At 44.8% G+C, this 23,359-nt stretch overlaps 1 protein-coding gene across 4 annotated transcripts in view; it reads right to left on the bottom strand.

Moving 5' to 3' along the window:
- PLAC8 (placenta associated 8) overlaps positions 1-23,359 on the bottom strand; it is a 92,536-nt gene that overhangs the window by 387 nt on the left and 68,790 nt on the right. Inside the window, exons 1-5 of one of the 4 annotated variants that reach the window (XM_042856456.2) lie at positions 12,631-15,262; positions 11,532-11,734; positions 5,300-5,444; positions 3,426-3,550; positions 1,257-1,365 (exon numbers count right to left, since the gene is read on the bottom strand). In XM_042856456.2, coding sequence (XP_042712390.1) covers positions 1,261-1,365; positions 3,426-3,550; positions 5,300-5,408 — 339 coding nt within the window. In that variant the 5' untranslated portion in view covers positions 5,409-5,444; positions 11,532-11,734; positions 12,631-15,262 and the 3' untranslated portion in view covers positions 1,257-1,260. Of the gene's footprint in view, positions 1-1,256; positions 1,366-3,425; positions 3,551-5,299; positions 5,445-8,576; positions 11,229-11,531; positions 11,735-12,630; positions 15,263-23,359 lie in introns of those variants that run through there. The other 3 variants (XM_065596053.1, XM_065596054.1, XM_024103082.3) reach the window with 3 other exon arrangements.

Consider the following 23,359-nt stretch of genomic DNA (forward strand, 5'->3'; position numbering starts at 1 on the left):
TTGGGACATGGGTCACTTGCTGGAAGATTCTCTGCACCTTGAAGTCTTTAAACCATGATTTGAGGACTTAAATGGCTCAGACACAGGTCTGATGCAGGAGTGGGTGGGTGAGATTCTGTGGCCTGCATTGTGCAGGAGGTCGGACTGGATTATCATGATGGTCCTTCTGACCTTGGGGTCTGTGATTCATTAGTTTTGTTAATTCACTACCTTGAAATTTACTTAAGCAATCAAGCAATACAAAACTCATTATTGCTTATATACTGTGCATAGCTGTGTATTTTAATGAATCTGCCTCAAATCAAGGAGGCTGGAGAGGTATGAGGACAGGATTTGACTGAGTATTAATGGAAAAAAGATTTAGCTCAGCACTGAGTGCTTTTGAAAATGCCACCCACGAACTACACTCTCTATAATTGACACTATTTAACTTTGTGCAAACACAAGAATCACAATCACGTAAAGTTCTGCTACATGGTAATATCCTACAAAACTACATCAAAAGCCTAATCCCGAACAAGTGAGTAAAGTCCTAGCAAACAAATCCCTTTTACAGGTGTGAGACTACATGGTGGAGATGAAGGAATGGTTACTCACCCCACCTATTGCAATGCCAGGGCACTGCTAGAGCAGGTCTAGCTGCCTAATTCTTGGAAGGGAGACTAGCTTCCTGCCACAGTCCACTCAACTGTTGAGCCATGTTGGTCCCTCGTAGCACACACCCACCTATTTCTATTTGTGTTTGACATGCTCTGTTTGTTTTGCATTCCTGTGTGAAATTCCACTGCAGAATTGCAAGTGCCACCTAGTGTGGAATGCCTGCCACCTGTGGTGCACTAACAGGGCTCTTCCCCCCCCGCCCCCCCCCTAATAGATGGTCCTTGCTGCCTGTGATCTTGCATTCCCAGCCAGGCACTTTGCCCATAGTAAATGATTATATATTTCCTTTTAAATTGGCTTGGTAACTTGCACTTCACTTATTACTGGCTCCTCTTAACACAGAGTCAAGTAAAAGGCTTATCTGCTGCTTAAGTAAAGCCATATTATAGACGGCCAGACTTCAGTTAGATACAGCAAGGACAGGTAGAGCAGGACTCCTCTCTATATTGGATAGAAATCTGTTCATTGATTGCATATCATTTTGCTAACTTTTCCATCATCACTACCACTTGTCCTAGAACTAATTGAAACATTGCATCAGAGAAGCCTCTTGGTTTATCAAACACTTACAAATATGTATTAAACAAGTGACAAACCTTACTAGAATATCCCCTTTTCCTTCCTTATGTTAATATCTCTCTTTATTTGACAAAGAGAGCATATACCACACCAGAGGGTAGTACAGAAATCAGAGCAGATGGATCCCTGTTGAAACAGAAAAAAATATTAAAGGCTGTAACTTTAAGAAGTACATCTAACTTTTTGTTGACTTTATCACATTGGACTTAAAGTCAGACTAGCATATGGGCTTTCTGTGCTGCCTTTGAGTGGGATGACAGGGCCACTATGGGGAAAATACATTTTAAACATCCTATTCTAAAGTACTATTTGACCTAAATTCATAGAAACTAAAAGATACCAAACCCTACTTGGTTATCCATAACCCTGCTTTTTACTGCAGCGAGCCAAAAAAAATCAAGTGTGCCCAGTTGCCTCCTGTAGGAGGCAGAGAGACTGGTGCTGGTAGCAAGTTACTTCTTAAGAGGGCTGGTTTAGGCACCAAAGAAGGTATTTACAAAATTTAGGAAGCAGAATTATCTAATAAGTGGGGTTTACCCAGTAACAACCAGGCTTTAGCAGACTGAGAATAGACTGGACGCTCCGCTAGATCAAGTTACCCCACCTCCCTACCTGTGCAGGATTGTTCCTTATAGCGTAACCTCTGGGGTTCTGTCCAGTTTCCATTTTAAAATGTTTCCAGTGGTGGGATTTTTCAACTGGTAAACTGGGTGTCTAGTGTCCAGTTGATTTGCATTTAGGGCTAGGATGTATTCTCTGATATTCAGCCAAACTATTCCTTTTCTTAACTTCATCCTTTCGCTAGTCCTCCCACCACTCCTTAACACACTGCTCTATACCTTTCAGATATTTGCAGTTATAGCCCCCACTATTATTAACTGTCAAAAAGTATACACATTTAGCTCTGAATTTTCCGTAACGGTCAATGCATCCATGCTCCAAATTGGTTTCACTGCTCTTCTCGAATTTCCTTCCAATTCACCTGCATCCTTCAGCTATTGAAGATCCAGCAGGGAAAAAATACCTTCTAGATAGAGAAACTTTTGCCTTCCTGCTGTGACATAGCTCCAACCTTTTAAAAGATCTTAGCTCCTATATTTAGGCTCCTAAGTGAAGCAGCCAGGTTTTGAAGCTACTGTTGAGCCCTTTAGAAAATCTGGACAATTCCTTTTAGGTGCCTACATAGAAGCTGAGGTTTGGGTTTTTTTTAAATTAGCCTATAATATTTCTTCATAGATCTCCCAAACCTCCTTAGCTTTGTGTTGTTATTGCTTTATTGAATTCCATGGCCATATTTCTAACCTTCCTCAGTCACTTCATATTATTCCTCTCTTGTGTTCATAACACATCCCAATTCAGTGTGATCTAATTCATTTAATTTTCATATATTATCTAATCTTATTTTTTCATTTCTTAGGCTTTTCTGTTATTTGTACGATGGTACACAAGGAGTTAACTCCAGAAACTACAATATTGTAGCTTGAAAAAACACATACACAACCACCTTGTTGACTGAACCACATTTTTAGAATTCTGTCTATATTCTGCAACACCTTTTCAGCTAATCGGGAGAACATTTGGCTCAGAGATTCATGCTGAGGGAGTAAGAGTCAAGATTTAGCTAATCAACCGCCATTTAGCCCAAACTACTTATCAGGTTAGTATTATGTACAATGTCTGCATTAGAAATTATCCAATATCCATTTAATGTAAATGGATATTTAAACAACCAATGCCTCATCAGAGAGGGTTCTCTCTATCTCAGATACGTAGCAAAACTCCACTTTAAAGGGACATCAATTAATAATGGATAATTGCACTTATACTTTTCATGAAATTATCTCAGAGCCCTTTACAACAGTGTCAAGGAATGATCTATTTTACAGATGGGGAGAACAAAGGAAAGAAGAGCTAAGGGACTTGTGCAAGGTTACACGGTGAGTCGGTGGCAGTTGCAAGTAGAACCTAAGTCTTCAGATGCCCAATCCTCTGCTAACTTCTAGATCACATTGCCCTCAAATCATAAGGGAAGACTCCTAGCAGCCGTGTTCAGATGGGGAGGAATCACACTGGGTGGAAGCTGGCTAATGAAAATGTAGCCAACTGATCTGCTTAGATCAATGACATGTTGCTTTAAGGGCTGTTCTTTGAGCATGAGCAAAACAAAATATTAGATAGTAACTAACAGGGATTCCGTATCTTGTCCGGTAGAGAGTCCTCATGGCAACGCTTGAGCCACACAAGCAGCATTCATTCATGTCACTTGCTACTTGACATCCAAGACAATAGAAACAGAATACTCCACATAGGCCTGGATAAAGACAAACAAATGAGGCTCACTCAATGTTCTCCCCTTCATTCACGCAGACAGTTAACTTTCACCACCACTTTTAGGAGAGATGTAAAAATGCCTAGAAAATCGGAAGGAGAAAGTTAGGGATCTGCCAATGGGCCAGAGCTAGTGCAAAGGAGGACAAGATCTTTGAAAGACTTTTGAACGAATAGTGATGTCATATGAGGGTGTAACCTCAATGGCAGCTCGCCCCCCATAATAACTTCATTTGGCCATTTCTTCACTGCCAAAAATAGTGTGTTTTTACAGTAGGATAACACATGTTTTAGCTGTCTCAGCAGAGGCGAGGCATTGTAGTTTTTACCATGATGTAACTAAGCGAGGTGAACCACAGGTGGGGGGAGATAGAGTTGTACTTGTGTAGCTACATTGCTAAAAGCTACACGAGCACTTTGCCTCCACTCGGATTTTACAGCAAGATAGCTAACCCATGTTAGTTATCCTGCTGTAAACACACTCCTTTTTTGGTCTGTGACCTTCAGCAGATCCGCATGAACTTAGCCTTAGGGGGCCTTGCTGTAGTAGAGAGGGGGCCTGGTGCAAGATCTGAGGCCTGAATCAGAGGCTGTGAACCAAAGTCAGGCCATGTATTAGGGCAGATGCTTACCAGTTCACTGTCCGGTACATGAACTTGGCAAAGTTGTTGCGAGTGCACTAGGCACTAGATATTTACATAAATATATTCCAGCTACTACCGATACATCCCAATCTAGTACAAGATAATTAATAGGGATGTTTTGCCCAAGATATCAGGAACAAGGGGAAGTAACAAAGAGGTCATGAAACACGCAAGGTGGTATATAAGTTGTTTATCCCAGTCTATAAATGGCAGGGTACCTCGCATTAACCCAGGGGTAGGCAACGTATGGCACGTGTGCCGAAGGCGGCATGCGAGCTGATTTTCAGTGGCACTCACACTGCCTGGGTCCTGGCCTTGGGTCTGGGGGACTCTGCATTTTAATTTAATTTTAAATGAAGCTTCTTAAACATTTTAAAAACCTTATTTACTTTACATACAACAATAGTTTAGTTTTATATTAGAGACTTATAGAAAGAGACCTTCTAAAAACGTTCAAATGTATGACTGGCACGGGAAACCTTAAATTAGAGTGAATAAATGAAGAGTCGGCACACCACTTCTGAAAGGTTGCTGACCCCTGGCTTAACCTTTTGTGTGGCCACGGGGATGGCAGAAATTCCCACTGCTGACTGAGCCGCTCCTTACCACTGGGCACTCGTGTTAGTATATCTGTAGCTCCTATGGGATGCTAGTATTGTGCCTTGAAGGCAATAAACGTGGCCGAGTGCCTTTGTCACCAAACCAAGCCTGTGGTCTTTCTTTATGAGTAACATCGAGGCCTGCTGAATTAGCAGGCTGCACTGCTAGTATTGATAACACTGGAGCTCCCAGGACAAGCGCTGAGCAATCTGAACAACGTTACCAAGGCAATGACATTCCAGTCTTCTACACTTAGCAACACCTTGCTTTGTGTGTGAGTGGGTGATGTAGCCATCTAGTGACTGGCTCTCAGAGTGCCTATGGGAAATACAACTACAAGCCACTTCTTTAAATAAATATAAAATCAGACAAATGGGTTTCTCCCAATTTAAAATCATTCCCACTAAAAGACTGGAGATAGAATATCAATCTAAACATCAAGACAGTTCAAACCAAAACAAAAATACAATATTTGACTATCCACTTACAGACTCCACAGTCACTGCAGCAGTCCATCAAATCGGTCTGCCAGGCATTACTTTGTGCAGTAGCCACAGAAAATTGGGGCTGTACAAAGACGACAGGCTGAGTGTTCATGTTTAGTTTCACAAGATGAGTTCAGAAGTTTAATTGCTGAAAGGAAAACAATAAAAGGAACGGTTTGAAAAAGTCTGTTAGGGACTAGCAGTGTCACAAATAGTCAGGGCGTGTAATGTCATTGTGGTGATGTAATTTAAGGAATGTTCCCCACATCTCTTTGTGAAATGCCATGTTTCTCACTTCATTGGAAGCAATGCTATCCACTGGATAACTGGATAATTTTGGTGGACACATTAGGCCAAATTGTTGTCTACAGAGATAGACCACGAATTAATTTGGACCAGTTTTTTTCTGTGCAAATTATGAACGGGTGTAAAATTTTCATCCAAAAAGCCCATCTCTCCCTAACATCACATTGGGGGCATAGTTCATTCCTAATTCAAAGGAAAGGGTGCCACTAACTAGCGGCCAACATATCTTCCAGCAGCACCTAACATCCTGGCCTACTCTGATCATCCATTCCCTGTGTGATCCAAGACCATCGCAACACAAATACTATGGAGGTTATTGCAGAAATGGAATTCTCGCTCTTCCTGCTGTTCGCAGATTAGCCCTAATTTTCCTGCTGCAGCTAACAAAATTCTGAGATGTCTGTCCTTTACTCAGACAAACTTCCTTTGAGTTCAGAGGTGGTCTGACTAAAATCAGGAAGTACTCTGGCACCAACAAACAGTTTTCAGACATTTTCAAACAGTGTACATTAGTACATATTGAAAATATAGCCATCAAAGGCACCCATGAACTTAAAAAAAAAATCATTAAAGTTTGAAAATGTTTCAGCTATTATTGTTACACATAACATCTAAGATTATCATCAGTGAAAGATTTCTGATTTTTCAATTTGTTTACTTTGTACATTTAACTACAGTCAGTTTTACTGTTTCCCCTGTACAGTCACTCACTTTCCCTTGTTATTTTCTGAATTTTTCACTCCGCAACAGGGGAGAGAAGCACACAACATAAGAATGGCCATACTGGGTCAGATCAAAGGCCCATCTAGCCCAGTATCCTGTCCTCCAACAGTGGCCAATGCCAGGTGCCCCAGAGGGAATGAACAGAACAGGTAATCATCAAGTGATCCTTCCCCCATTGCCCATTCCCAGCTTCTGGCAAACAGAGGCTAGGGCCACCATCCCTGCCCATCCTGGCTAATAGCCATTGATGGAGCTATCCTCCATGAATTTATCTAGTTCTTTTTTTAACTCTGTTAAAAGTCTTGGCCTTCACAACATCCTCTGGCAAAGAGTTCTACAGGTTGACTGTGTTTTGTGTGAAGAAATACTTCCTTTTGTTTGTTTTAAACCTGCTGCCTATTAATTTCATTTGGTGACTCCCTAGTTCTTGTGCTATGAGAAGACGTAAGTAACACTTCCTTATTTACTTTCTCCACACCAGTCATGATTTTATAGGCCTCTATCATATCCCCCCCGCTTCGTCATCTCTTTTCCAAGCTGAAAAGTCCCAGTGTTATTAATCTCTCTTCGTATGGAAGCTGTTCCATACCCCTAATATTTTTTGTTGCCCTTTTCTGAACCTTTTCCAATTCCAGTTTATCTTTTCGGAGATGGGGTGACCACATCTGCACGCGGTATTCCAGTGTAGACGTAGCCTGAGGATTCTGGTTCTGATGTGATACAAATATATTAAATAATAATAATAGGATTGGGATGAAGGTACATTTATATTACTCTGCTTTCATTGTTTCCTTGTTCCGTATGTGGCAGCACTCTTAGTTCTCCAAAGGCAGGACTTTGCCATTACTTGCGCAACTGTAATTTGCTTGGCAACACCCTTAACATGATTCCTGGTGTTTGAACCCACATCAACATCTGTTGTCCTACGCACTACCCATGATAGATGGAATTTCCTTCAGATAAAGGAATAGCTTATTTCCATAAAGTTTTATAAGAGAAGCATCTTAATTATACCATAATGAAAGATGGGTTATGAGAACAGGGCAGTAAATTGTGATTGTGTTCAAGGTCCATTTTCGGTAAGCAGCAGATATAGGACTGTGAAACCCTTATTTAGTCAGTCATCTTTTTATGTTATGATTCACAGGTATTGGGGACATTGAAATGTCAATAGAAACTCATTATTGTTTGCCTCGCTAATCTGCAGGTGCTAAAGGTTAAAAGCAAGCCTGTGTGTCTCTTGTTTCTAAAGTAAATAGTTATCAAGCTGTAAAAAGAAAACCTTTTATATTCCCTCACATTCTTGCTGATAATTGAACAATAGGTCTTTGAAGGGCCTCCAGTCTGACTACGATTTTAATAATATTGTTTCCTTCTTGCAAATCAGAAACATGACAGACCACTTCTAGGGAAAACACTGTGGGCAAAATTTGGACCTATCATTACACATACTAACTGATGTTAATGTGACTGCCTGGGTAGAAAATAATAAGAGTAACAAACACACACCATAAACATAAAAATCAGGCCTTCATTATGCTGACGCTTACAAGATGCGTATAGTGCTCCATTTACAGTTTCCATGTCACTTAAGCCATAGCTCCATTCACACGGCTTCTCCTCTCTTCACTAAGAGATGTTGCAAAGTTGGCACTCTGCCATCATTAATACTATACACATCTCGGTCACCGAACAAGATTGCTGGTGAAGAGATCATTGCATCTTTCAAGAGGGCAGAAAATAGGTGAAAGGAGGATAGAGCATGCTGAAGACAGCGACATATGCCTTCTCTTAAAACATGGATAGTATCAAAGCACATAGGATAGAAAGTACCTTGAATCTTTCTGAAAAATGTTTCACAACCCCAGTGCCATTAGTAAGATGTATTTTGTCTCCATTGGTCATTTTGAAATATAGGCAGTCGAATTTAAACTGTAGCAACATTATTTTTCAGTAAAATCAGCCTCCAACTGCCTGAGAAATATTGACTTTGATACATTCATATAGTCTGAACAGTGGCAGGCAACAACAACAACAAAAAAATGACTTTCTTCTACCCACCTTGGGTGCATAATTTTGTCAAATACCCATTAGTAGGATTTAGAGCATATTTTGTTTTGCCTTAATCGGTTTGTTGGGCGGAAAACAAAACACTTTTTACTAACTCCCCTTCCCAGAAATAGCCAACTAAGTATCTCTTGAAAGTTTTAATATACTAAGCTTTGCCAAACTCAAAGAAATATGCACATACCACTTGCAGAGCAGTCTTGAGGAGAGAGTGTGTTTCCTTTTCCTGGTTGAACTTCAGCCTAGTCACTTATATATATTCCATGCGCTATACAAATTGCCAATGTAAACTGATCATGTGGCTTTCCAAGATTGCCATCATTGGCTACTTGTAATCAAACAGTTTGATTACAGGATATCTTTTAAGATATTTTCTTTTAAGATATTTATAAATCTGTTATGCAACACCAAGGATCACATTTTAATCTTGCAAAATTAAAAGGCATAGTTGAAGTGGAAGAGGGGCTGATTTAAGAGAAGATTTTAAGAAAATGGGGGAGGTCTGTGGCTCAGGGGTACTTTAGGTATATGGGTGGTGGGCCACTGTTTTTAGCAGTTTCTCAGGTCTGTCATCTACTGCCTTGTATTATTTACCAACGTAAAGTATCTATGGTTACAATCTGTGTAAAAGTGCTATACAAGAACAGAAAAATTAATTCTTCAAGGCCCCTTCCATGTGATGATAAAAGAAACAAAGTAATTGTTGCTTTGCAGGTACTGCTACAGAACATCACCAAGTAGGTAATCCTCATAATGCTTTTATGCCATCCTGAAAAATTATTAAAAAGTTAGGCAAAACAATGGCAGGGGGGGAATAATGCCTTATAAAACTGAGGAGAGTTTGACAAACTCTTGGCCATGCTAAAGCACGAGAGATCAAAAAGAATGGACACAAAGCTGTTTCACTAAATTAAGATTTATCAGTTGTCAAAGTTTGCACTAAAATTCAGGCCAGCTCTCTTATTTCTAGGCCTTGTTTTTTCATGTTAAAAAGTTTATGATAGTTTATATTTTAAAACTTTATTTGATGTCCTTTCTTATTTCATTGGATCTTTGACTAAAAGCTGTCTGTTCATCAGGAGGATATGGAGAAGATGGCAGTTTTAGAAAAACAAGTCAGGAAAAGAGGGGAGGGGTATATGGAGTGGATGTAGGAGGACATCCTTCTTCAGATAACAGTGCTGGCCACAACAGCCCTCTTTCGCTCCCTACATGAAGTTGCAAAGCTATGGCTTCTCTGTTAAATGTTTTTTATTGTAAAATCCCTCTGTAAATGAGAGGTTCCATTGCACCCTGGTATCTGAAACGTTCTTTAAAATCTGCAGATGATGAGCCTACTATACAGTTTTGGCCTATCTTTGTAAATTGGATTTAGAGAAGTTTTCCTTGATTCGTGTTTTTTGCACGCTGGGCAATTTATTTAGGCAAAGCTTTAAAAAAATAAGCTAACTTTTTTTTTTTTTTTTTTAAAGTTGGGATAATAGCTTTTTGAAACGTTGTCTGGTATTTTTTATTTACAAGACCACGTCCTCTTTGGTTAAGAGAGAATGAAAATTATTGTGGGGGGACGGGGAGCGGGTGAGGCCTTAGATGTTACAGTTTTAAAGACACTCTACAATGCAAAGTTTGATATAAACTGCAGAAAAATTAATTCTCTGGGACCTCTTCAGTTGGATGATAAATAAAATGGTAAAAAATAAATTATAGAGCGGTCTGCAAAATAATTAATTATTGTTACAAATGTAAGGATGTTGATGCCATTGAAAAAAAATGTCTGGGCTTGCAGTTTTGGAGGGAGATAGCTGTACATTGCGGATATTGGCCTGCACCTCGCCATTTTCGTAGGTTTCATGTTTAGTTACTGCTGTACTTTTAGGGGCCAATTTATGTGTTAGGTTACCACGAAACAAGAGTTGTTGCTTTTCAGGTACTTCTCTCAAATACCACTAAGCATATAAAGAGAAGCATTTTTGTTGTATTACAATGTTTTTCATTTTAGTCAGAAATGATCCATCTCACCATTTGGCCCCGGTATGTATGCCAAATCCTCCTGATGCCTTTGTAGGTGTTATTTACTTACGATTTCTGACATCTCACCCCCCTGAGAAACTAATTAGACAGTTGGAAAAACAAAGGGGCATCAGAGGAATATGTTGTCTGAGGTTTGGGAGAGTTGTCTGTTTACCCATGCTAAACTGACAACTACCAAAGCTCCCTCTCAAATCCAGATCAAATCTCTAATCTGCGTGGTCTTGTTTTTTTCATGTGTCCTTTACAATTTACTCTGGGTTACTCTGTGTGGATTTATATGTGTAACTGTTTTTGTTTATGTGTTTGATTATTTTTAATTTCTTTTTCTATACACTCAATGGGCCAAAATAATTGTTAATGCAAAATATTTACCGCTAAAGCACATTAGATATATTGAGTCTTAAGAACATTTTGTTTGTATCTACTGCCTCCCAAGCATTAAAAATACAGGTTTCCTTACTACTCCATTGCTGATTTAATTTTATTTGTTAAATCCAAGTTTAATCATTTTAATAAATCTACATTCCATCTATACCTTAAATTCCGAAACCTTACAGTTTTACCTTAGCAAAAAGGACATTGTTTGTTGAAACAGATGTAAAGTGTTAAAGGATTCTTTTATATACAATGTTTTAAACTAGGCTTGCATTTTGTTTCCTGCTTGCGTGTATTATCCATTACCCCATTAGATTTCCTTTAGGTTAGGCTGCGGGTGCGCATTTGTGTTTTACATAACTTAATACTGAAAAACAGATATGAATGTGTTTGTGTGGGTGACAGCTACAAAATAATATAAAAACTAGTTTGAATGTATGTTTCGGGTGGTTTTTCTTTAAAACCGTATATAATTTGGTTTGAATGTATGCTTAATTGTTCTGGGAAGGAGGAGAAGGAAGGGGATGGATACATATATACATAATATTTGTGTGAGTGTGTGTGTATGAGAGAGCTCTTGAAAGTCTTGCATGCACAGCCTTGCTAGGTGTCCTTTAGAACAAAATTAATACCTTTTTCTGTATTTTATACAAATTATATATCTGTGTTCCCTAGTGTCATAGCTACCCTGAAGAGTTCAGAAAACAAACCAACAAAAACAACAGTTACTTACCTCTCCAGTAACTGCTGTTCTTCAAGATGTATTGTGGACATATATATATATATATTTATATTCCACTGCAGGTGTCTGTGTGCCCAGTGCACTCGAAGGGTGGGGCATGCACCTTCCACGTCTTTGTCCTTGTAGCTGAGGGCATAAAGAGCAGGGCTGCTCCGACTCCCTCTCATTTCCTTCGCACCAGAAAGATGACGACACTTCCAAAGTCGAGAGGAAAGAGAGAGGGTCATGGGAATGTTTATGAACACAACACCTCAAAATACAACAGTTACTATAAAGGCAATTAACCATTTTTTCCTCCTACTAGTATATTTGCCCAATCACATTTTACTGTAGGTGGATCACTAGTGGATTTCTTGCAGGAAGTGGGAACAGGGAATGAAGTACAGACTTGCTGAAGTCAGCACTGGCTGGTTGTAGTGGTCCCTCACTCTCGAGTAGGGAGGGAAGCCACTCTGCCTCACTACTGGCAGACCGCAAGGAACAGTCTATCAGGGAGCTCTGTCCCTCTGGGTAGGGCAGAGCACAAACAGTCTTTAGCCGACAGCCACCTGGCTGGGGCAGACCGTAATTAACAGCCTTTAACTAGCAGTCTTTCCAGGAGCTCTGTCCCTCTGGGCTGGGCAGAGCCACAAACAATCTTTAGCCAACAGCCACCTGGCTGGGGCAGACAACTACAAACAGTCTGTAGTTGGGCTCTGGTTCCCTCTGGGCGGGGAAGAGCTGCAAACAGTTAGGGCTCTGGCCTGTATTTAAGGCAGAGCTGTAGCACTCTAAGCCCAGGCCCTCAAGCAGGGTGGGGCGGCAAACAGTTACGGCTCTTGCAGGGGTGAGCACCAAAGCAGTCTAGGGGCTCAGGCAGTGGGTGAGTACCAATACAGACCTCCTGGCCTATAGTGGGGAGGCTACTACCCCAGGGGTGAGGTGGTAGGGGGACTCGGGCCCACCCAACTGCGCCAGGTCCCAGCCCAGGGCCCTAACAGTGGCAGAGTGATCTGCCACTGAGTAAGCTGGGAATCTATCCGCAACACACTGACTCACACTCTGGCAGCAGAACCAGACTAGAGTCTGGTTCCCCTGGGCTATTTCCTACCACAGTTTGGGTGTAGAGTCCCATGGTCCAAAGATCCCCGGTCTCCTCAGGGTATATGGCCACTGGTAGCTCCGGCAGCTCCTCAGGTCTTCTTCTGCCTCCCCTGAAGTCAAGGCATCAGTCCACTTGGGTCTGGGCCGAGCTCTTGCAGAGGTGTCTGCTCCCTAGAAGAGATGTCCACTCTCTCCTGTGGCTCAGCAGCAACTGAGCTCCGGGGTTCTCCTTTTCTGCTTCCTGTCCTGGTACTTCTGATGAGGGGGCCAGGGCAGGTTTGGCTCCTCCAACTCAGTGGCGTGTAGCGGTCCCTCGCACTCCAGTTCGGAGGGAGACCATTCTGCCTCACCACACTCGTGAAGCTGGAGTGATGGCATAGAGTCTGGAGAAGGTGTGAACACATGACCATATAGCTGTCTTTCAGATGTCCACAGTCAAGAATGTTGCTTAGAAGGGCTCTCAAGATAGCCTGAATCCTTATCTTATTTGGAGGAGTTATGAACTGACTGACGTAATAGGATCTTATGCAAGACATCCAATGCAATAATCTCGGTACTGAGAATGTTCACTCATTTAGTTTTTCTGGGATGGCCACAAAGGGTCTAGGAGAAACTCTAAATGGTTTGGTTCTATGGAGATAGAAAGAGTGTAGACTCTCCTCACCTGCGTTAGCATGATGCTAACAAACAAACAAAAACAGCAGCAAATAACAGTGTGGTTCAAATGAAAGTCTGAAATTACTTTTGACATAAATTTGGTATATGGCCTCAAAGAGATTTTATCCTTGAAAAATAACAAATGAAGATTCTGCCAATAGCGTTTGCATCTCAGACACTCTCCGGACTGATGTAATAGCCACTAAAAATGCAGTCTTCATAGAATGGTGTGACATAGAGCAAGTTGCCATAGGTTCAAAAAGAAAACTCAATAGGTGTCATCAAACTAAGTTTAGATTCCAAGATGGGACCAGACCTCTAACAGGAGCATACACACAATCCTTTAAGAAAATTCAGTATCAATGGGCGTGAAAAAACTGAAAAGCCATCAACGGGAAGGAGAACAGCTGAGATAGCTCTGTGAGTTCAGTTAGCTGCTAATAGAAAGTCCTATTTTAAAGCATAATTCATAATCAGAGATGTCTTGAATTCTGGCTTGAGTGGGAGAAAGGTGATGAGAAGCCACCCAGATTGAAAAGTCTCTTCCACTCAGCTAAATATGTTGATTCTCTGGACTCCTTTCTTCTACTAACTAGGATGGATTGGACCCTTGTGAATATGTTGTCTCCAAGGAGTTCAACCAGTGAGCATCCAGGCTATGAAATGCTCATCTACGTGGATACTAATGATATGGCTGGGTATGACCCTGAGCAGAGCAGTGTAGACCTGGCTTAAGATGAGTAACTAGACATGGGTTAAACCTCATTTCTTGGAAGACAGGATTAGGGATGTAAATGAATCAGCAGCCTGAAAAACAGAATGCCTGTGTCCCAGCTCAGATAAGGGGGAACACCCAGGAAACCATTTACAATGGACAATATAATGATACGATAAGCCTGCAATGTAATATGAGGTATGGAGTGAGCCATGTATGGACAGTATGTGCTGTAAAGGGATTAGGTCCTACAAAGTGACCAAGCTGACCTGAAACATGCAATGTATAGTAAATGCAGCGTAATCACTAAATGTATATAAAGGAAGAGTTTTGGTGTGTAACTTCAGATGTGTGGTACACCCTATATCCACCCCCTACAAATTAGTCTGATCAACTCAGTGTAGCTTTGTTCTATGCCAAATAAAGGAACCTAACTGACAAGACTGCAGTTGAACTGAGTTCTTGGGGAACTGAGGGGAAGTAGTCTTGGAGAAACCCCAACAAATCAGCTGTGACCAAAAAGCTCTGGGAGCGAGGATAAAAGAGTCAGGGGGCACAGGTTGTGTGCTCATTCATCCTCCCAGTTGAAAGTAAGGGCCTAGGCAGGGACACGTGCATCCTGAAGATGAATGCATGGCTGTGCAGATGGCGTTGATGGGAGGGCTTCAGCTTCCTTGGCCATGGGATGCTGGGCCAGGAAAGAGGGCTGCTAGGAAAAGATGGAGTCCACCCAGGGCCAGCCCACAATATTTTGGCACCTGAGGCGGGGATGCCCCCATGCCCCCTTGCTTGGGCCAAAACTTTGAAAGGTCTCAATTCTGCCTTCTTCCTGTTCTACTCCTCTCAGGTACTGCTCTGCTACCTACTCCAATAAAGGAGAACTAACAACTTAAAATGCCTTGTTCAAAAATTTTAAGTAAAACTTACCTTTCAAATGCCTGAACAGCAAATGTAATTTTTCTTGTCTGTATACTAAATACTGGGATTTTTATCTGTTTGAATAATCAAAGTGGTGCTTTCCATGCCTTCTTGGTTATATATGGAGATATCCCTATCTCATAGAACTGGAAGGGACCCCGAAAGGTCATCGAGTCCAGCCCCCTGCCCTCACTAGCAGGACCAAGTACTGATTTTTGCCCCAGATCCCTAAGTGGCCCCCTCAAGGATTGAACTCACAATCCTGGGTTTAGCAGGCCAATGCTCAGACCACTGAGCTATCCCTCCCCCCACCCAAGAGGTTGCAAAGATTTGAACTGCTTCCTAAAGGTCACAGAAGGTCCTGTGGCACCTTTAAGACTAACGGAAGTATTGGAGCATAAGCTTTTGTGGGTGAATGCCCACTTCATTCACCCATGAAAGCTTATGCTCCAATACTTCTGTTAGTCTTAAAGGTGCCACAGGACCCTCTGTTGCTTTTTATAGATTCAGACTAATACGGCTACCCCGCTGAGTCCTAAAGGTCCTCAGTCTGGGCCAGCTCATGCTCTACTGAGATGGTTGCAAGGCCAACCGGCCTCTCCTGTGTGGAGCGTAGATGTGTTTTTATTAACTTGAGCTGTAGAACCCAATGTGGCTGGAACATTAGACTGGAACATTAGACTGGAAAAGTTTGCAACAAAACCAGTATGCAGCATTCTGGGTTTCCGAGTACATAAGCCATGGCCTCTCCACTTTGTCACCACTGGGGATCTCACGCCAGTAATGTGTTGGATGGAAACTTCTATTTTCATTGTCTTTGGGGAACATGAAAGTTTTCATTTGCTGTGGCCCATGCAGTACAAGGAAGTCCCTCAGGCTACTGCTCAAGTGGGTCCACAGTCCTGGATCATCTAGACTTAAGGAACTAAACTCAGCAGCAGCTGTTTCTTACACCTCCACCACACTCTTCTCTGATCTACACTTTTCTTCAGGAATGTGCACGGTTATATCCATGTGAGATGGAGATATGGATGCTGCAGTAGTTGCCAGGTCACCTGCACTCTGACTAACTGGACGATCAGGCATCTCCTCACCACTCACATCCTCACTGGGGCCGGAAGGCTCACCGTGAACATTTGTGTCTATGTATCTCAGGAGAGCTCCTTCCTGCTTAGATAGAAAAGCTTCCTTTGCTTGCTTGCTTTTTCTGAATGCTGCCCCAGAGGGGCGTTTTCTTTTTTCACGCATGACTGCTGTTCTGTTCAGCACTCAATTGAAGGAGACAGGCTGGTAGCAGGGCATGAGTGAGAGAAGATATCAGCGCCTTAAGCAGGGGTGAAAGTAACTTACAGGATTTACCGGTACTGCCGGAGTCCTGGGGGGTGTGTGGCCTCATCCAGAAGAGGCGCGGCCTCTCAAGATTTAAAGGCCCTGGGACACAGGCTGTGGTTGGGAGTCCCAGGCCCTTTAAATCAACACAAGGCTCCCAGCTGCAGAGGTGGCTGGGAGCCCCCAGGGCTCAGGGGCAAATTAAAGGGCCTGGGGCTCTGGCCGCTGCAGACCTCCAGGCCCTTTAAATCCCGCCCGCAGCTCCGGCTGCCGGAGCTGCAGAGGGGATTTAAAGGGCTAGGGGCTCCCAGCAACGGAATACTGCGAAATACTTCTGTAACCACAACACATTTTCAGTGTGTATATTTTCCTCACATAATGTGCATGAACTGCTTTAAACATTTTGCCCAATTATAAATAAGGTGGTTACATCTTCCCAAAGGGAAATATTATCTTATGTATAAATGCAAAGTTATATACATGTGGGACTCAGTTATGGCCTGGCGGCCATCGGCGGGCGCCCCCCTCTGGCCTGGCGGAAAGCCGACCAAAAGTGATATGGCTGCAGCTTTTTAAGGCCCAGCCGCCCTGGCCAGGCATTCCTTTTCTATGGCTGCAGAGTTCTGCTTCTGGGGCAGCAGCTTTCTGCTCACATACCCGATGGGATGTCTCTCCCCCTTTCCCTCAATCTGCATTGGCACCACACCCAGCCCTCTTCTGAAGCGTCAGTAAACACCACAAAGGGCTTGTCAAAGTCCTGGTTTACCAGCACCGAGCCCTTCACCAGAGCCTCTTTCAGAGCACAGAGTCCCCTCTCGCACTGATTGCTCCAGACCACCTTATCTGGTTTACCCTTCTTACATACCTTAGTGATTCGGGTGGCTATGAAGCTCAAGTGGGGCACCAAGCTCCGGTAGTAGCCCGCCATCCCAATGAAAGCCTGGACTTGCTTTTTAATTTGGGGAATGGGCCCATCTCTGATCACTTCCACCTGAGCCGGCTCTGAGCGGGAAGCGCATGGTGAGGAAAGGGCTGCTGAATGCTCCAAGGTCAGACCCAGGAAGGTCAAACCTCTGTAAGCTTCTTGCCCTGGAGACAGTATGCTCAAAGAGAGGAGGCATGCTAGACCAGAGTCCTGCCTGGCTTCGTATGGAGTAGTTCCAGAGCATCGCCCGGTGACTCCGGGACAGCTGGTGCAGAGGTGGGATCAAACTGCACCCCGTGGACAGAGCATCCTGCAGTAAGTGACTGGGGAGCAATAAAACAAAGAGGGATGAGCGAGAGATGGGCATGCTGGAGGCTCTGAGAGGTACAATTCCAGGAGGCGGAGGAGCCTCCGGCTTAACCCCAAGAAAGCCATTCTCAGGGGTTCACTCTGTCGCACTGAAGGGGTTCCTCCCAGGGATTGTGGGGAGCGGAGAGAGTACAGGCCTGTGAGTCCGTGACCCCTTGGGAACAGCATGGAGATGGCCTATACCCATGTCCTTAAGAAGGACATTGTAGAGCTGTGCAGAGAGAGAGAGAGGGCCGCGCGCTGGACAATTCACCAAGGCACAGCTGATGGATCATTCTCTTCCAACTGGGCCCTCTACGGAGCCAGTCCCTGAGCCAGCTGGGGCTGCGAGAGAGGCTGGGAGCAGCCAGGCAGCCCATCTCCCTGACCAGCAGGGGATCTTCCCGACCGAGTTCCCCGTTGGTGGAGCTGAGACAGTTGGAGTTGGAAAAGGGACAGAAACTGAAAGAGCTGGAGGACCATGAGAAGGAATGGGAGGACCGTCAGAGACAGAAGCAGCATGAACTGGCGATGGCAGAGCTGAGAAGCAGAGAGGCCCCTACCGTGGTGAGTGCGGACGGGCCCAGGCTAGCTAAGCCCGTAGGGAACTCAGATATAAAAGTGCTGCCTCAGTTTAAGGAAGGGGATGATAGAGATGCCTTCTTCACTGCCCTTGAGAAGGTCTGCAATGTGCACCAGGTTGACCCTGCTTTGGCATCTCACCCCCTTACTGGGTCCCAAACCCATAGAGATGTTCAGCCAGATGGATAAGGTGGAAGCAAGGGACTATGAACTGTTCAAACAAGTCCTGCCGCGCAAGTTTGAGCTGACCTCCGAGGCGTACAGGAAAAGGTTCCTGAGTGTGCAGAAGACCCAGGGGATGACCTATCTGGAACTGGTCACGCTGATTGGGAAATACACCCGCAAGTGGGTGAATGGGGCGGGACCCAGACCAAGGAGGACGTGATGGAACTAATGGAGCTGGAGCAACTGTATGAACTCTGCTCCCCTGACCTGAGGATGTAGTTTGCGGACAAGAGGCCGAAGGACCTGTGCCACGCAGGGCTGCTGGCGGATGAGTTTGTAGGTAGCAGGTCGGACTATGGAACGGAATCCCAGGGGGACAGGCCCACGTAAGTGCAGAAGGGCGGGGGGGGGGGGGGGTGTTCACCCAGGGGCTTCCCTGAAGGAAGTCTTGGAGAAATCCCTCCTGAGAGGCACAGCCAATACCAGAGCTGACCCACCAGCCCCTGGAGACCAACGGGACCTGAGGTGTAATTACTGTGGGCAGGGGGGCCACAGATGGGCCCGGTGCCAAAAGCTCAGGGACAGAATGAGCAAACCGAGCCCTCAAAGGGGCTGGATCCCCAGGCTGGTGGGGCTGGCAGTTTAGCAATGGCCCAAGAGGGAGAAGTCTTGCAGGCCAGCTCCTCGGGGAGGCTTGATGCTCAGTCCACAGGGTGGGTGTGGGGCAGCCCCTGAGGAGCGAGTGCCTCATTCCCTTGGAGGTGGATGGGAAGCAGGTCACTGGGACGTGAGGTGACACTGGCCCGGCCCGAGGTGGTGGCCCCAAACCGGCTGGTGTCCAACGCCTACCTAACCCTGATGGGTGTCTGCGAACCCCCATTTAAGGTACCCATGACCAGGGTACATCTGAAATAGGGGGCCAAGGAGGGCCCCAAAGATGTGGGGGTGCATTATCAGTTGCCAACCGAGGTGCTGATGGGGGGGGGTGACCTGGCAGATTGGCCGGGCAGCTCCCAGAGTGCCCTAGTCATCACCTGTAGCCAGAGCCAGCGAAGGGCATTCTGCCCTGACATGGGGGGGGGGGGGTGGCCTGCCGGGGGTGCAGGTTCCTACCCCAGCGGGAAAAGAGTCATTGGGGACAGGACTTGGCGGGGCTGCGGCCTGGGACCCAGCCACTGAGAGGGAGCAGGTCCTCATCCCTTCCCCAGCCGCTGAATTCAAGGCCGAGCTGCGGAAAGATCCCTCTTTAGAGAAGCTAAGGGAACTTGCTGGCCACAGCACGGCGAAACCCCTGGGGGTAGGCTGCCTGGAAAGATTCCTGTGGGAGAAGGGATTCCTGTATAGGGAATGGGCTCCCCAAGGGGAAGTGGAACAGGGGGAGAGGGGAGAGAAGGAGGGAGATCAGGAGACAGCCAGTGGTCCCCCAGAAGTACTACTGCTACAGGCTACTGTACCTGGCCCATGATGTCCCTCTCTCGGGATACCAGGAAATCCAGCGCACCAGGCAGAAGCTGTTACAGAACTTACACTGGCCTGGGATCTTTGATGCCATCCAGCAGTACTGCAGGTCCTGCAATCCCTGCCAGAGGGTGGGGAAGGCCCAGGACAAGGAGAAAGCAGCTTTGAGGCCCCCGCTCATTACAGAGGAGCCTTTCCAGAAGGTGGCCGTGGACATAGTGGGACCCCTCAGCAAGGCAACTCGGACAGGGGGAAAAAATACATTCTGGGGGTGGTAGATTTCGCTACTCCCAATCTTGAGGAGGTGGCTTTGTCCTTTATCGAGGCAGACACACTGCTGACTGTTTTCAGCAGAATGGGGGGTTCCCCAAGGAGCTCCTTACAGACCAGGGCTCCAATTTCATGTCAACTCTGCTCCGGTGCTTGTGGGAGAAGCGTGGGGTCCGACGCACCTGGGCCTCAGCGTATCACCTTCAGTCCAACGGGCTGGTGAAAAGGTTCAATGGGACCCTAAAGCTGCTGCTGAAAACCTTCATGAACCAGCACTCCCAGGACTGGGTCAAGTTGTGATGTTATTGATATAATCTGGGACCATATAGGTCATTGTTGCAACCAAGGTCCTGTAGTGACACCAAATCTGGTATAAAGGAGGTCAAACAAGGTCTCTAAGACAAGGGTATGGTTTGCTGGCTATGTTTATGCTATCTGGATGCCTATATCATTGTTGTATTTAAAGTTAGAAGTATTGGCTCTATACTGTCTGTATTTCATAATTATGCTGTGCTTCTGGGTGACACCCCAGCCAGGTTAGTGTCAGCTCTGCCTAGCCTGCTTGATGGCCCATTAAGGACCATCGGCTATACAATTGACCCATTGAGAGAAGGCAAATATGCCTTGCAACTCAGCAATGTAGGCAAGGACTTGCCCCTGTGACTCCAGACTCCATTTTGCTGTAGTTTTCCACAGTAAGGACAAAGAGGTGTTCTTACACCTGGAAAAGACTATAAAAGGCTGATGCCTCATCTCCATCTTGTCTTCAATCCTGCTTCTTACCTCTGGAGGGACTTTGTGTAGAGCTTCCATTTGTAGCAAAGGACTGATGACCCATCCCAGGGTGTATGGGGATGTACTCCAGAGACTTGATTTGAACCTGCAGTTTAGTCTATCACGGCTACAAGCCTGAACCAAGAACTTTGCCATTACCGTATGTCATTGATTCCATTTAACCAATTCTCCCTCTCATCTATCTTTTTCCTTTTATGAATAAACCTTTAGATTTTAGATTCTGGCAACAGTGTGATTTGTGGGTAAGATCTGATTTGTATATTGAGATGGGTCTGGGGCTTGGTCCTTTGGGATCAAGAGAACTTTTTTTTCCTTTTACTGTGGTATTAGTTTTCATAACGAGTGGCACTGTTGGTGATACTGGGAAATTGGAGTGTTTAAGGGAACTGCTTGTGTGACTTGTGGTTAGCCAGTGGGGCGAGACCAAAGTCCTCTTTGTGTGGCAGGTTTGGTTTGCCTTAGAGGCGGAAAAACCCCAGCCTTGGGCTGTAACTGCCCTGTTTTAAGCAATTTGTCCTCAATTGGCACTCTCAGTTGGGTCCTGCCAGAACCAGCATCGTTACAGTGGCGTAGTCGTGCTAGGATCCACAGAACCAGGTCAGTTAAGCTGTGGGTCAGAACCCCATGCCATCCAAATTTGAAGTTTGGGATTGAGAGTTTGGTTGGTTAAAGAGCAGTTGCAACGGATGAGCAAAGAGCATATGAGGGCCTTGGCAAGATTTGTGTTCAGAAAAGGGGATAAGCTTTAGAAAGAAAGCTACAAATCAAGAACTGAGAGAGCTGTTAATGGCCAGTGATCACGGGGCAAGAGCGCAGCCCTTACCAGAGGCTACAGAAGATGCAGAAAAAATTAGAGTACAGAAGGTAACAAATAAACTGCAACTTGAGCATGAAAGGAATCTAGCAGATCTTTGATTGCTGGGGGAAAAAAAACAAAACCAAAAAAACAGCTGAATTAGAAAGAGAAAGAGAGAAGAAAGAGCTCGTAAGGGGCGTCTGGAGCTGCTGGCTGCGGAGGAGAAAGCTCCACAGATGGAACAGGAGACGGCCAAACTTCAGCTCCCAGTAATGGAAGAGTGGAGAAAGTCATCACCACCTAGTGCTCCATTTCCCCACCACCACAAGAAAAACTGGGAAAGGACGTGTCCCATTGACAATGATACTGAGGATAGAGAGGAGTTTTTGTCTACCTTTGAAGGCCTCTGCAATCTGTACCAGATCCCTGATGATCAGCGAATGCCTGTCCTGCTGGCCAGACTGACTGGAAAAGCCAGGGAGGTATTTAATGAACTTGGGGAACAAGAAGCCTGGGATTATGAGCGGTTTAAAGCTTCTGTGTTAAGGCCATTCAAGGTTACTCCTGAATCTTACAGAGTTAAGTTTAGAAAGTTTAAAGTGTCTAATGATTGCACTTCTGTAGAATGTGCTCATAAGCTTTGTTAAAAAGTGGGTTGTGGGAAGCAAAGGCGCATGGGAGTTTTGAAAAACTGCTGGATTTAATAATTTTGGAACAACAGTTCTTGGACATTGTGCCTGACCACATGAGAGCAGCTGTGTGTGATAGGAACCCTGAGTCAGTCCTACGGGCTGCAGAGATTGCGGGTGCCCATACCCAAAACAGGGCTCGAGAAGGGTATAAACCCCCAGGGAAAACTAATCACCATTCTCCCCAGTTCAAGGAAATTATATTAGAGCTATGTTCAGTCAAGTTAACACAAACCAGGCACAGGAGAGGTTGTGTCTAAAGTTGTGTCTTTGGAAGGTTTTTCCAAAGGTTTGTCTTTGGAAAGTAGTAGTTTGGCTGTGAACGAAGTTTCTGAATGTCTGCCTGCCCAATGTTTCAGAAGTGAATTTGGAATTAGATCAAGCACAGAAAGATCTCATTGGTCAGGAAAATGTTTCTCAGGAGCAGCTTAAAGTGGATGGACAGATGGAAGCCCCAGCTGAGGGAGGAAAGGGTAGATTTTTAAGGGGTAATGAATTGGTGGCTATTACAGCTTATACACGTGAACCTGAAAAGGGTAACTCATTTGCAGACAGTAGCTCAGGGTAGTGAATAGAGCAGCAGTTTATCTGTTGGGAGTGGAAACGTGTCTGGTAAAGAAAGTTTGGATGAGCCTAGACAGCCTTGTGAGCTGATGGCTTTATCTAGTCAGCAGTTTGGGAAGGCAAGGATAGCGGAAAATGAGGGCCCCTACACCTTACTTGTTTCCTGTGGGGAGAATTGTGACAGTGAAGGAAATGTGCCTGTGTCCGTGAGGGGTATTTTAACTTGCCTACGGAGGAATCTACCTCGGTCTCCAAGCAGTTGTCTGTGAACAGCCCTGCGTGCCGGGACAAGGGAAATGAGATCCCAAGCTGCGTGTTTGGAAAAGGAGAATGCGGCTCCGGCTCTTCTTTGTGAAGCAGACAGAAGGTGCCTTTCAGCCTGTGATGGTTGAGGATAGTGCAGTGGTCTCAGAGTTGGTTCTGGATTCACCTAAAGCCCAGGAAAGGAATGGTCCTAAGTTTGTGTCTGCTAGGGAGAATGGCACTGTAACTAGGTTGCATCCAGTTAGCGTCTTAGCAAAATCC

This window comes from Chrysemys picta, chromosome 5 (genome assembly GCF_011386835.1).
Source record: "Chrysemys picta bellii isolate R12L10 chromosome 5, ASM1138683v2, whole genome shotgun sequence".
Lineage (NCBI taxonomy): Eukaryota > Metazoa > Chordata > Testudines > Emydidae > Chrysemys > Chrysemys picta.